Here is a 13570-nt window from a genome sequence, read left to right on the forward strand (position 1 = left end):
TGTCTTGAGCCACCAAGATTGTATAGCTAGCTCTATTTTATTTTATTTTATTTTTTTTAACAGAAGAACTCATTTTTAAGCTACCTTAAATTATTTCCTGACTGACAAATGATTGAAGACTAGAACGGGCCACTTAAAGCTGTGGGATTCAGAAATTCATTCCATTTGTAGTTCTTATCCTCAATAAGTTTCTCTTATCCTCAATGTAGTTTCTTTTCCTCAGTAACCTGAAGCAAAAGCCATGTGTGGACATCCCATGCACTTTCTTGTATATCTTTTTCTCCAACCCAGAATGTGTTATATAAAGTCTCTTGTCACTTGTGCAAGACTGAATGGGATTGACTCTTATTGGAACCATAGATAAGTTGTTGTTGGAGAGTGGCTCAGGGAAATTGCTGTTCTTATTCCCGGATTCGAAGCTTTTTGATCTTTCCTGGCAGCACCAGAGCTGTCAAGAAGTGTGACAACTTGTGTATTAAAAAAAAAAGGAAGGGAAAGTAGTATGGGCAGACTTCTGGTAAGCACCACAGGTTCATTTATTACCAGAGGGTCTTAAAACAACACTTGCTTCAAAATTAGTCCCAAGTTATTTTTTTTCTGTAAGGGTTGGCACATCTGTGCCTCATGGAATGAGAGGTAGGGGAATATAATCCAGTCTCTCATTCCAAGTCATTGCAAGGTGAATACACTAACGATCCAGACCTATGCACTTAAACCACATTGGAATTTTGTAATTTACAGAATATGATGTTTCTGTTTTTGCAAGATTTGTAATACTTGGGTAAATCCTCCTCAACACGTTCCAGTTAGCACATACTTTGTCACCAAAAAATGAATTTGACTGAACTACCCCTAAGAGAGAAGCAGAAGTGAGCTGCTTTGCCCACTAGCAGCTTTTGGTGAGAACACATAACTTAGCTGTGCATGTGATGAATTTGGAAACCCAAACTTGAAAATGTGAAGTTTCAGTTGTGGTTGATAATAATCTTCGACCTTGCAAAGGCCTTCTGTACGTGTTTGCACCTATAATTTGAGTTTTGGTAGTGCAGAAAGAATATTATGCTTTGGTATAATAACAAAAACACAGTGGCTATGATTCTCTTCAAAAGAATAAGGCTTCTGCTATCAAAGTGTGTTATGTATTGAAGCCATTTTTCTTAGGGATGTAAATCAGGTGTTAGTTTAGGGGAGCCAAGGAAAACGGAGGATTAGGGATCGATCTCATTCATCATTGGGCTTTTAATGATTTGGAAGATTGGATGTGCTCATCACATGGTTCTTTAGAGATCAGACCACAGCTGTTGCTCTGCTGAATGATGGGAAATGGACCTTATAAAACTTTATTTAAACATCTTTAAAAAAAAAATTACCTTTTGCTGCAAGGCAGTATTAAAGATAATAGACTGCTTACTTCACCTTCAGGCTTTGTATTGTTCCAAGTAATGCTAGAGAAGCCTTAACGGCTTCACCAAGCTTGCTAAATGCATGCTGAGAGTGGGACGGGCCCTATTTTACTTTATTTCTTTCATTTTTAAGGGAAATGTAGACCATGTGAAGGTGGTAGAAAAAAGAAATCACCAAGAGGGATGTCACTCAGTTTTACTAGTTTCTATTCAATCTCAGATTATATTTTTGGCTTTGCCTTTCTTGTTGGCAGCTAGTGGAGAGTTTCTGTACTCAGATTTGTGAAGCAGAGGAGCACCTGGGAAGCCAGATGCATTCCAGAAATGTGTCAAGACACTGTGTTACCAAAAAGGATCTGATTTCTGAAGGCTTGAAGTCGTTCTAGATCAATCTTGGACATTTTGTTTCTCCTTTCCACAAGCAGCACCTATAGAAGTGAGAGGCAATTTGGAGATGAGGCCTGGTTTGAGCTTAAAGGTTTTGTTGGCATAGTTAGTTAAGGTGATGTATTAAAAATAATAATAATCTGTATTTCTTGTAATCTAACAGTTCTTTCACAGTATGCTTTGTTGTCATCTGGAAATTGGTATTAACTGTGTTATGCTGGGAGAGCAGAAAGGATCTTTGATGTATTCTTGCAAGCCTTTGTGTTTCATGTCTGACTGCAGTAGTGATGGAAGGTTGCATATTTAAAGGGGGAAGCTGACCCACAAAATTTCCTGAAAGAAGGGAAAGACTTGTTTTATTTGTTTATTTTGTAAAATAATAATAACAGTAACTGCTTTTTTGCCCTGCTTTAGCCTTTAGCTATCTGGGACTTGAGATGGAAGCCAACTCTTCTACTTTTGCCTCTACAGTTGGGCAGTACATCCTTTTTCTTCCCTCATTTAGCGAAATACCAGCAGTTAGTTAATTGGCTAAGATAACAAGCTGAGTTCCCTTACTTGTTTTTATATTTGTATGTATTTATATATAAAAAGATATTCTTGCTTCGGGTGAGTCCTTTGTTTTCTTCTCAGCAAAGAATGTTTTGCCTTGATAATCTTGTCTGTGCTCGCGTTTATTTTCTAGCTGACTATTTCAGAGAAGGAAGCAGTGATTTGGAGGACAGTGAGCTACGGTTTGCTACTTGCCAGTCATTACAGAAACAGGTCAAATCAGAAACAGAGGTGAGTCTTGCACCTAATATGAAAGCAGCATTTTGCATTTATAACAGTTCTGCTTACTTCTTTGTTTAGTCATTTATATATATTTTTTTACATGCTTAAATAAGCAATTTATTAAAGCAATAAAAGAACCAGAAATACTGACCCAGGATATAATAAATACAGAAAATCCATCAATTACACATAACCTCTGCTCATAGCACTATATGCTTCTGAGGCTTCAAGCTGCTTCTTCTAACTTTCTGTTTTTAGCAATTGAACTTCTTATTAATTCCTGGCATAATTTTGTTGTTTTTTTTTTTTTCTCTTACCTCCAATTCATTTGTGTGCTTGCCAGCCCCCTAAGGATTTAAGCTCCCTGTGTCCTGAGTGTTACAGAGCCCAGCAGCTCAAGATTCACAATGGACTTATGTGAATATAACTGCATGGGTGTCAAATATTGAACGACACAGCTGTACACTTAGTCTGTTAAATTAGTATGGACTGTGTCAGTGGGTTTGTCTGGTGGGGATGGGAGTTAATTTCATACTGAACTGTGGCCTCCTAATTGTGTGTTAGATGGCATGCTGTTGTGTTTGAATAGCCAGCTGGCTTGTATTATAGTATTAATAATTGCTTCCGTACAGCAGGGATTTCCTCCTCTATTTGATGTCAAGGATTCTGGGCAAGAATTCCATATTTGTCTGCCTACTATTGGGCACTGAACGTTGAGGGTTTTTTTTCCCAAAGTTTGTTTTGGGATATACAGTAGTAGCCAGCTGGATGAAGGTTACAGTTTAGACCCTTAGGCTAAACTCATAAATTCCTCTAGTTCTCTCTCTGCTGTTCCACAATCCACCTCGCTTTGACTAGTCAGCACCCTTTTCAAACCATACATTCAAAGTAACCAGAGTGTGCAGAGCAGTGCACGGTGTCACAGTGCTGATTACAGAGCATACACAGAGGCTTCTGGAGGTGTATTTGGCATCTACCTGCTGCTATCTGCTTCTGCTTGACAGGTTAGCCACCAGCACTAGCAGAAAGAAACTGCCTTGTCAGTTGCACAGTGGGATTACGGGGAAGGCAACATGCTGTAGCCCCTTCTGGAAGACCTTTTCTTAAGTCATCTTTGTTTGATACAGTGTTGTCAAGGGTTTTGAAACAATGCTTCTAGGTAGCAAGCGGTGGCTGCAGGGTTTTCAGGTCGATGAGGATTTTTTCCTAGTGCTCTGTAAGGATTTGCCTCAGAATGGCCATCATGGTAAAAAGCTTCCCTTAACTATGTAAAAGCACAGAGTCATCTGGAAAATCATAATTATTTCTCCTCCTAAGTCTCCTACCATTTTTCTCTATGAAGGAGTGTCACAAATACTCTTTCTGTTCTTTCTCCTCCTGGTAGAAGACGCTTCATCCTAAGCTGACAAATTGATATGAGTATTGCCTTAGTTTGATTAGTTTGATTAACCAAAGTGCAGATTGCCTGCAGTTATTTTTGCTGCTATACATAAAATTTTATTCATCAAGCTTCTGGGGTCTCTGTAATGTTTCCCACTGAGTTCTGAATTACTATCCTTTTATCCCACACTTGAAAAACTTGGAGGTGATAATTGTTTCTACATGGATAATTGTGGTGATTCAGTTTGGAAGATGTTTAGTGTGAGCTAAATTTCTCTCTCTTTACTATGAGGGTTGTGAGGTGCTGGAACAGGCTGCCCAGAGAGGTTGTAGATGTCCCTGGAGGTGTTCAAGGCCAGATCGAATGGGGCCCTGGGCAGCCTGGTCTAGTATTGAATGGGGAGGTTGGTGGTCCTGCATGTGGCAGGGGGTTGGAGATTCATGATCCTTGAGGTCCCTTCCAACTCTGGCCATTCTGTGAGCTGCTGCTCTGTGTAGCACCACTTGTAAAGTCAGACCAGGTAGCTGAGAGTTTTACCAAGTTGAGATTTTATTTATTCAGTAACTCTGGTGTAGTAAACCTGATCCATGGTAGAATTTTGGACTGCTGATGTGGACTTATATTCTTGGGATTCTGATAGTGTGCTATGAAAGGCTAGCAGGAAATTGACCAAAGTTTTTGCCAGGGTACTGCTACCTGATGATTTGTTGGCAGGCTCAGTGCTTGTGCTGGTGTTTTTCCTGTTCTCTGGTCTCTAATGGAGGTACTGAATACTGAAGAGGATACTTGGGAATACCTCCAAGTACTTTGTTGAGAAGCCCTCAGCCTTTGTTTATCTATCATAAACTGGGCTGCAGTGGTGGCATTTGGTGCTGACATCCTTTTAGGCTTCTCACATCATGAAAAGCTGGTAAAAGTACTGTACTCCTTTTCAGATTTATGGAATTTGTATTTTTGACCTCTTTTGTTCCAGTGTTGCAGACTGCCTTGATTTTAACCACTGCTTTCAACAGTCTTGCAAATGTTGTTATACATCAAGGGCTTTCAGAAACATTCACTTCTTCAAAGGTGATAAATTTCATACTTCAAGGATGAAGTACTTCAAGGAACACGAAATCCCAAGTGCAGGGCTGTAGCATGGTTATTTTAGAGCTGTAAGGTGCAAATAATGGTTTTCAGTCTCTGGTTGTTAGTACTGTAATAGTGATTGAACTTCCAATGCAATTTTTCATCTTGTTTTTGAAGTTTCCAGAGTAAGCAGTGTCATGCAAGTAAATGAGCTGGTTGCCTCAGATGCAGAGCAGACTAACATACGTAGTGGAAATTACCAGAATACTGCAAATAACAAAGTTATTTTGACAAAAAACAAAACCAAACCTGATGGATTTAAGGAAGCTACATAAATATGTAGTGCTATGGCAGTCTGAATTTCATCTTCAGAAGAAATAATAGAAACTGCAACCATGCAACGTGAGGACTCAGAATCTTGTTAGATTGGCTCAGTGAAAACCTGTGCAGTAACAATTAGAATCTCATGGTGTGTTGGGTATGGAAGATGATGCTCTGAGGATTGTTGTGGGATCTACAGTAATATAGGAATTAGTGAGACGCTGCTATAAAGCTGATGGCATGAACTCATCTTTTTTAAATGTCACGCTGCAATTTCCCCTCAGTTACCATATAATTTATCTGGTATGAGCTGAGGCAGACAGTCAATATCAAAAAGGTCAGAATATTTTTGAGTAAGTAGAGGATGAAAAGGCTTTTGTGTACTCTCTTACCAGTTTATCAGCCCTTCACGAGGGGTGCACCAAGAACTCTTGTCTGTAGTTAAAATGGAGCTCAGGGTTTTGAGCAGGCATCGTGTGCAGCATCCTGGAGATGTGGTCTTGCCTCTCTTGGTAGCTTTCTCAGCAATAGTGCTTGAGCCAACCTTTGTGACTTCGTTTAAAATCAAGTTCACAGCTATGCGTGTCACTTCTTGTTTCTAAGAAAAAAACACTAGTGCTACTCCAGATGTAACACTGGAGTTTTCAGGAGCAAACTGATCACAGAATCACAGAATTGTAGGGGTTGGAAGGGACCTCCAGAGATCATCGAGTCCAACCCCCCTGCCAAAGCAGGTTCCCTACAGCAGGTCGCACAGGTAGGCATCCAGGCAGGTGTTGAACATCTCCAGAGAAGGAGACTCCACCACCTCCCTGGGCAGCCTGTTCCAGTGCTCCGTCACCTCACTGTAAAGAAGTTCTTGCACACATTTGCTATGCTGCAGTTTCCAGCCGTTTCCCCTTGTCCTGTCTCCACTCACCACTGAAAAGAGTCCGGCCTCGCCATTCTGCCCCCCACACCTTAGATATTTATAGACCTGGATCAGGTCCCCTCTCAGTCTTCTCTTCTCGAGGCTGAACAGACCCAGTTCACTCAGCCTTTCTTCTTAGGAGAGATGCTGTGATACAGGAAAAGGGTAGAAAAATGAGGATATTCTGGTGTTTCCACATTTGTATAGATGAAATTCTTTTTGTCTCCTTACAGCAAATAGAGGAAGTATTGAATGAACAGTTATTTGATAACCTAGTGAGTTTTTTGAGACGGTCTCATTCTGCATTCCAAGAGAAGACAACAGAATGGACGTGGCGAATGAAGTCCAGAGAAATCCCTACTGCAGCTCTTGTCTTAGGTAACTTCTTAAAGGTGCATTCTGCTATGTCCATCTGCACTCTTACAGAGCCTTGAAATTGATACAGAGATCAAAGAGAATCGTTTCACTTATTTACAGCAATCAGTGCAGGCCAGGTCAGCTTCAGAAACGTTAACAGAGATTGCACTGGGAGAAGGAAGCAAGAGTTGACCTGCTTCCATTTTGCCTGTATGCTTAGTACCTTAGTGCAATAAATCTGCTTCTTCCTTGGAGGTTCATCTTAGGCAACCAGTTGTGATTTGGGTTTTTTCATGATGCATGGAGATGCTTTGATTCTATCCCCATATCTGGCGCTGATTTCCTTGGTGGTTTCTATGACTAATCCCTGTGGCATGGAATTATACAGCTTCTGTATTTCTGATATATATTAATGAGTTGACTCTTGCAGAGCATCTTTACATGTAGGAAAGCAACATCTTTATCTTGGAAAAGGAGCAGAGGGTGAGAAAAATAGCCGAAGGCCTTACGACTGAAGTTAGAGAGGTTCTGAAGTCGGTTTTTTTTTCCCTTTCAAACAGTTGTAACTGTAAACCTAAACCTGGTTCAGAGCAACCTGATTATGTTTTTGTTGGTTCATAAACCTGTGCCACAGATGTATTATATCAACACTTACAAAGAGTGGAGGATTAGTCTGCTTTTGGAACTAGTAGAAAGTGAGAAGTTCCTGCTCTGAATATTGCTGTGGAAAAGCTATGATTTGCCCTCTGGAGACTCCCCTTCCCCATCCCCTTCACCTATCCTTTTTTTTTTTTGTCTAAAGATGTTAACAAAGGCAGTAAATGTTGAGTAGGTCATAATTAATTCAGACTGTAGTTCATAAAAACTCACAGTAATTTCCCTACTTGCATAAGTCCCATGCAGATTCAGGTCTCGAGGGTCTGCACTGCTGCTCTCCTAGAGAAAGTGAATTTCATCTTTTTATCTGTAGGATTAGTTGCCTGTGGATGTCTTTGAGGTTATGAGTGGCAGGGAAATTAGAAAACCAATCCTATTCCCTGCAGGTTTGCAGCCTTGAGAAATCTTTCATTAAAAGTAAGGGAAAATTCTCCATTAGGCATCTTTACAGCTCCCTGTTCCTTTCAGCTGACTGGTATTAATATGGTTGTTCAGTCTTGTGCCGTTTTTTCATCTGTCCTCATAGATGAAGTGATGCTTTTCATTCCTTCCTTGAATATTTGTGTTATCTCTTGCTTTTTTTTGATCTGCAGCGCAGATCAGTCACCATGGTCACAAGTCACAGGAAATATGCAGTTAAATCATCTTTCTTTTAGGTGTGAATGTTACAGATCACGACTTCACCTTTAGAAGTCTCTCAGAATTCCTTCAGAATAATGTTACTCCTTACATAGCGTTGCTGGAAGCCAAAGATTGCCCAGGTAAATACTGCAATAACTTTGCTTCTTCATCTGAATAATCTGTCAATTAATTAGTAATTCTAGTTTTTGTCCCCAGATGTCAGAATATTGACATGGAGAGACTTTGAAAGCCTTCAAAAGATTTGTTCAATCCCACGATAATACAGCAGGAATTCTAGTGGGCTTTAAGATGTGTGTAATTCTGTCTCAGACAGCGATGATTGAAATGCTGTTTGGTTGTAGCACGAGTGTTGAGAGCGTGCTGCTTAGTGTAGTGCATGCTAATATTGTAGGTTGGCTTTCCTCTGGTTTGAGCAGTTGATGTATGGATGCATTCCATTTTTAAATGCTTACCCTCACATTATTGCAGCAAAGAAATGGGTAGAAAAAAAACTGCCCCACTCCTTATTTGAATATCAAATATTATTTAAAAATGAAAAGATTTAAATAATACATCGCAGCACCTCCAAATCTATTGGTGGCCTTCTAGTTTATTTTCAGGTCATTCTGTCAGCAGGTGTGAAGTTTAAGAAAGGGGTCACATCTTAGTGTGAATTATTGCTATCTATGTAGAAAAGTGAAAAATAAAAAGTTGGGGAGTTTCTTAGAGCATGAGTTGGGGAAGTGCTAAGGATGTAGGCCACTAACCAAAAGTCTTCATCGTATTTCTAAAAAATGTGTTGTGAAGGCATTAAAAATCTGATGCAGAAGCTGTTGGGACAGCTGATGAACTGCTGTATAGATGTGGACTCATCAGAAGAGGAGGACTACGAACAGGTTTCCCGTAATAGAGTTCGTTGTTCGATGACTTCTCTTATCAGCTGGTATGAGAGTGCAACAAAGGTAAGATCTTTATGTGTCACTAGTTTACAAAAACGTCTGACCTTTATATTCTGTAAGAGAAGGAAACTGAATACCTCAAATTTATATGCAGTAGTGAAAAAATGCAGGTCAGCTTCTCATCTAATGCTGAGAAACAGCTAAGACTGAGTAGATTCAAGTATAAATCTGTAACGTATGTAACAGATGCGGAGTTCATTGCTGATGAGGTGTGAAGGTCAGAATCCTGGAAAAAATAGGTATACTGCTATTGTACAGTATGTTTACTTGGGAGCCAGAGGCTTAAAATGCAATGTCAACTTTGTGCTAGGTGCTTTACTCCCAAGAGTACTGGGATGTTTATTAAAATAAAACTTCAAGAGAGAATAGTCCTCTAAGGGAAAGACACCGTACTGCCCAGTGTGGCACTGTATCATCTGCAACCCATACTACAGTGAAAAGCAGTGACAAAATAACTTTCTAAGTGTTTTTTATCCTTGTATTTAATAAAGCTACTTATGCTTTATTCAAGCTTTTTTTTTTTCTGTCTTGAATGAAAGCTAGAAGTGATTTTTATGAGCAGCGTGTTGAGTAAAAGTTTCATGAGTCCTGATATCCAACCTAAACTTACCCTGGTGCAACTTGAGGCCATTTCCCCTTGTCCTGTCACCAGTCACCAGTGAGAAGAGACCAACCCCAATCTCACTGTAAGCACCTTTCAGGTGTATGGAGAGAGCAACGAGGTCTCCCCACAGCCTCCTTTTCCCCAGACTAAACAGCCCCAGTTCCATTGTTTCTCTTTAGTTTGTATATTCTTTGCCTTTCCTGCTATGCCAAGCAGAAGGAAGGAAAACTGGAGTTCTTGATGCTTCTAATAAATACAGTTGTATCAAAAAAAAGTCAGTTGTGTCACTTCGGAACATTATATGACTGTAGATGTGGGATTCAGTCTTTTTTATTTGATTGCCTTCTGTTTATTAATGTATAACCAATGACTTTAAAGAAAACAGATTCTGAGACTCCAGGCAAAAAAAGAACATCTTCCAGACACTGGCAGTCTCCTCCAGTTGTTGTTATCTTCAAAGACATGGAAAGTTTCACCACAAAAGTACTTCAGGACTTTGTGCTTATCAGCAGGTAATGTCACTTGGAGTTTTGTTCTTCCACTCCATTACTCGTTTTCTATTTGCAGCTGATTAGAAGTGTAAAAATGAGGGAATTTTACCAGCGGGGAGTTGGAGCAGGTATTGATGCTGCTTATTTGCAGCGGTGATTGAGCAGTGAGTGACAGACTACATCAGATGCATCTGTGCTTCTGCCCTTTCTTAGTGCTGCCTTCCTTAAAATCATCTCCTGCATTGCAATAATTAGCCCCACAGTTCTCCAAAGAGAGCATACTGGATGGAAGTGCAGTTATAGCAGGGACGGAACCACAGTTGTAGAGTTAATGCAGTTACAGCATGCACGTCTGATGTCACGTCTAAACAAGGCTAAGCAATTTCACTTGCTGTGAGGCCCACAGTAAAATTGTTTTCTACTTCAAATCTGGCAGATGGGTTCTCTGGGGAACGTTTCAAGAAGTAAAATCAGAAATCACAATTATCTCAAAATAATTAGCTGTAAGGCAGTGGGAAATGAGGTTTAATTGTTTCTTAAGTGCTGTGCTCTATTTTGCTTTTTGTGGCGAGGATAAATACCTCATTATGAGCATGTGGAGTGCAGATGAAGTGAAGTTTATGTCTGTCACAGCCTACTAGTTGCACATACACTTTTAAAACAGACCATGTTTCAAAAAATTTGAGAGGATTCAGCTGTTTTTATGACCAGGAGTTGGCTTGATTAAAGCAGAAGAGAAGAGAAATAAAATGAAAGCTGAGAAGAGTTGCACAGTACTTTTAAAAAGATCTTTGGGTGAATTGCAGAACTCAGATTTATTCTCAGCATTTGTCTTAAACGTGTCAGTTTAATAATTAAGATGAAGTGGGTAAAGAAGGGAGTCTTCTGATTTGTTCATCACAAGATTAAATTTCTCTCTCTGTTGAAATTCTTTTTGGTTGTGAACAGTGGACAGTAATATGTAAAGATTTGGTTTTGTGTTTCAGTTTATAGCGAGGAGGTAATTGTGGGGATGTCAGCTGGAACACTGAGGTCAATAAGTGGCTATGATAAAAGACAATAAAAAAATGAATAAATTGTCAAATTTAACCTGGAAGTGATTTAAGATACAGCACTTGTGTTCCCTTGAAACTCCAATTAAAAAAAGGAATATAATGATAAAAGAGTACTGCAAATATTGTGTTTCATATAAATAGTTGTATGTTATTCCCAGTGAATACAGCTCTCAGTCCTGCCTAACAGGGTATACCAAAAAAACCATCTGAAGAGGAAGATTGAATCTGGGGAGGCTGAAATTCTTTTCCAAGTGCAATGGGAACATAGAGCTTCAGAGGGATTTCAAATGTATTGCTCAGTTATTAAATGCTGTAAAATCTGTAGATGTTCTTGAGACTGTTAGCTGTTCAAAGTCTCTTCTCATTTTTCTTTATTTCTTTGCAAAAAAAATTAAGTGCTAACATTCAGTTCTCCCAATGGGTCAGTACAGTGCTGTAATGGAAAAGATGCTTTTTATGCTGCTTCCTGAAATTTGAATCCTAAAATGTAATTTAATTTTGTTTTCTGTCTTCGGGCTTTAAGTAGCTTCCTTTTGTGTTTTTTTTCTCCTTGTACATCAAAACTTCTGTGTTTTTGGTTTTTTTTTTTTCTTTATTGCAGTTAAGTCACATGAGGTCAGTGCTGTGCTAGGAACATAATGTGTTTATTTCATGAGTTTCTGTAATGTGACTGTTAAGTTGTCGTTTTTTTCTCCCCTCTTTCCCATAGTCAGCATATTGGTGAATTTCCTCTTGTACTGATTTTTGGAATTGCTACATCTCCAATGATTATCCACAGCTTACTTCCTCACTCTGTTTCCTCTCTGCTGTGCATAGAGCTTTTTCAGTCCCTTTCCTGTAAGGACCACCTGTCTACTATAATTGACAAGGTAATTCTGTTTCTGAATAGGAAGAGTGTACGTATTCAAGCACAGTGTACATATGCAGGCTTTAAATACAAGTTTGTCTGAAGCTTTTGAAATGAAATCTGTTCCTGAGAGATGTGAATTTTGGATATTTCTATCCATAACTGCAGAGTAGCGTATTTGTACTGAGAGCTTCCTCCCTAGGTTGAGACACATATGCTTTCATCTTTGATTTAAGCTGGCATCTGTGCATACTCGCTTGGGCTACTACTTTGACCTTCCCACCTCTTTAAAGAAGGGCAGTGCTTTGATCCAAGTTTCACTTTGCTTAGATAAGGATAGCCCTAAAAACAGAAAAACTCAGTCCAGCTTGAATTCCCGGTCTGTAAAAAGTTAGTGGAGTTATCCAAGTGATCAGTTCAAATAAACACTCTACTTATGTGATTTTGCATGTACTCCTTTGTTCAGGATTTCTGAAGTTGCTGCTTTATGTGCTGAAAATAGTAGTATCCCCAGTTATTACAGCAATCTGCTTTCCATTGTTTGTGATTTAAAAAGTAATACAAGAATAATATTAAGCTAAAACTAACTGAAACATTGCATATTAATTAATAAAAGGAGCTCAGAAAAATGTGGTGAAATAATGAACTGAAAGACAGTCTTTACATGTGTGTTTGTTCTTGCAGATATGTTTTTAGAAGTTGGCAGCCTATTCAGCATCTCATTTAGTCAAATGCTAAAGCTTGCTGAGAGTTGTAGTGAATTGTGAATATAAATTTTGCTGGGTTGAATTCAGGAAAGAATTCTTTATGCCTTCTTGTCCCCTTTAGGTACTTTTAACAACCCAGTTTCCACTTAAACTGAGTGAGAAAGTTCTGCAGGTTCTCATCAACATATTCCTCTACCATGATTTTTCTGTCCAGAACTTTATCAAAGGATTTCAGGTAGGCGATGGTAACAGGAACTCACATTATGGGTGGTGAAAATGAAGTGTGATTCATTCATGATTACTAGACACTGAAAGATATTTCTGGTTCCTATTCTTGCTGTCACTGATGTGGATGAAAAAAATGCCCTTTGAAAACAGCTTGGTTCTGTGAACAGGTGGGTGTTTCTCTGCCAGAGTTCTAAAGAAAAGCTTACGGGACTGGGTGTAAGCAAGCATTTAAAAGACAGCTCATTCTACCACAAAAGGTTGTATTTAAAAGATGTATTTAGTGTGACCTGCCACAGTGGGTAGAAACACCTCTCTTTTGTTGTAGTTTAAGTTGTAGCTTCGAACACCCTTGGCACAACTCTCCAACTGGGTATCAGGTTGCTGCTTTGATCCTCTTGGGCTGGATTTGTCATGGTGTGAGTCAGCTACAGCAGCGTCTCTTCCCCACTCTATGCTAGAAGTCCTTCTGGAATAATTTCTGCATTCACACTTAGGTTTTCAGAGAAGTAGGAGCTGTAGGGTCACTTGCTTTTTACCTCAAAGTAGGTGATGCTTGTGATCAGCTGTGCAGCATTTCAGGAGTTACATTTGCCTTCTCAGGAGACAAAGTGAAAAACCTGATGAAGTTTATTAAAATAGTAATAATAGTATTAAATTTCATGGGCTATGGGTTTTTTTGGCTTGTCTTTGTATATAGATGTATTTCCACGTCTCAGTCTCAGTCTCAATGGAGCTTTTATTCCTTGTGGGCTTCTCTGAGAACTCTGGATTTTGTTTCTTTTTGCTTGGTGCCACAGATG

The 13570-nt window shown here is 39.3% G+C and overlaps 1 protein-coding gene across 2 annotated transcripts in view; it reads left to right on the forward strand.

Moving 5' to 3' along the window:
* Positions 1 to 13570, forward strand: part of ORC3 (origin recognition complex subunit 3) — a 42620-nt gene that overhangs the window by 2693 nt on the left and 26357 nt on the right. For both annotated transcript variants that reach the window (XM_048937863.1, XM_048937864.1), the window contains exons 3-9: positions 2476 to 2573; positions 6478 to 6622; positions 7915 to 8019; positions 8687 to 8841; positions 9821 to 9954; positions 11698 to 11857; positions 12664 to 12777. In XM_048937863.1, coding sequence (XP_048793820.1) covers positions 2476 to 2573; positions 6478 to 6622; positions 7915 to 8019; positions 8687 to 8841; positions 9821 to 9954; positions 11698 to 11857; positions 12664 to 12777 — 911 coding nt within the window. The remainder of the gene's footprint in view (positions 1 to 2475; positions 2574 to 6477; positions 6623 to 7914; positions 8020 to 8686; positions 8842 to 9820; positions 9955 to 11697; positions 11858 to 12663; positions 12778 to 13570) is intronic.

Source organism: Lagopus muta, chromosome 2 (genome assembly GCF_023343835.1).
Source record: "Lagopus muta isolate bLagMut1 chromosome 2, bLagMut1 primary, whole genome shotgun sequence".
NCBI lineage: Eukaryota > Metazoa > Chordata > Aves > Galliformes > Phasianidae > Lagopus > Lagopus muta.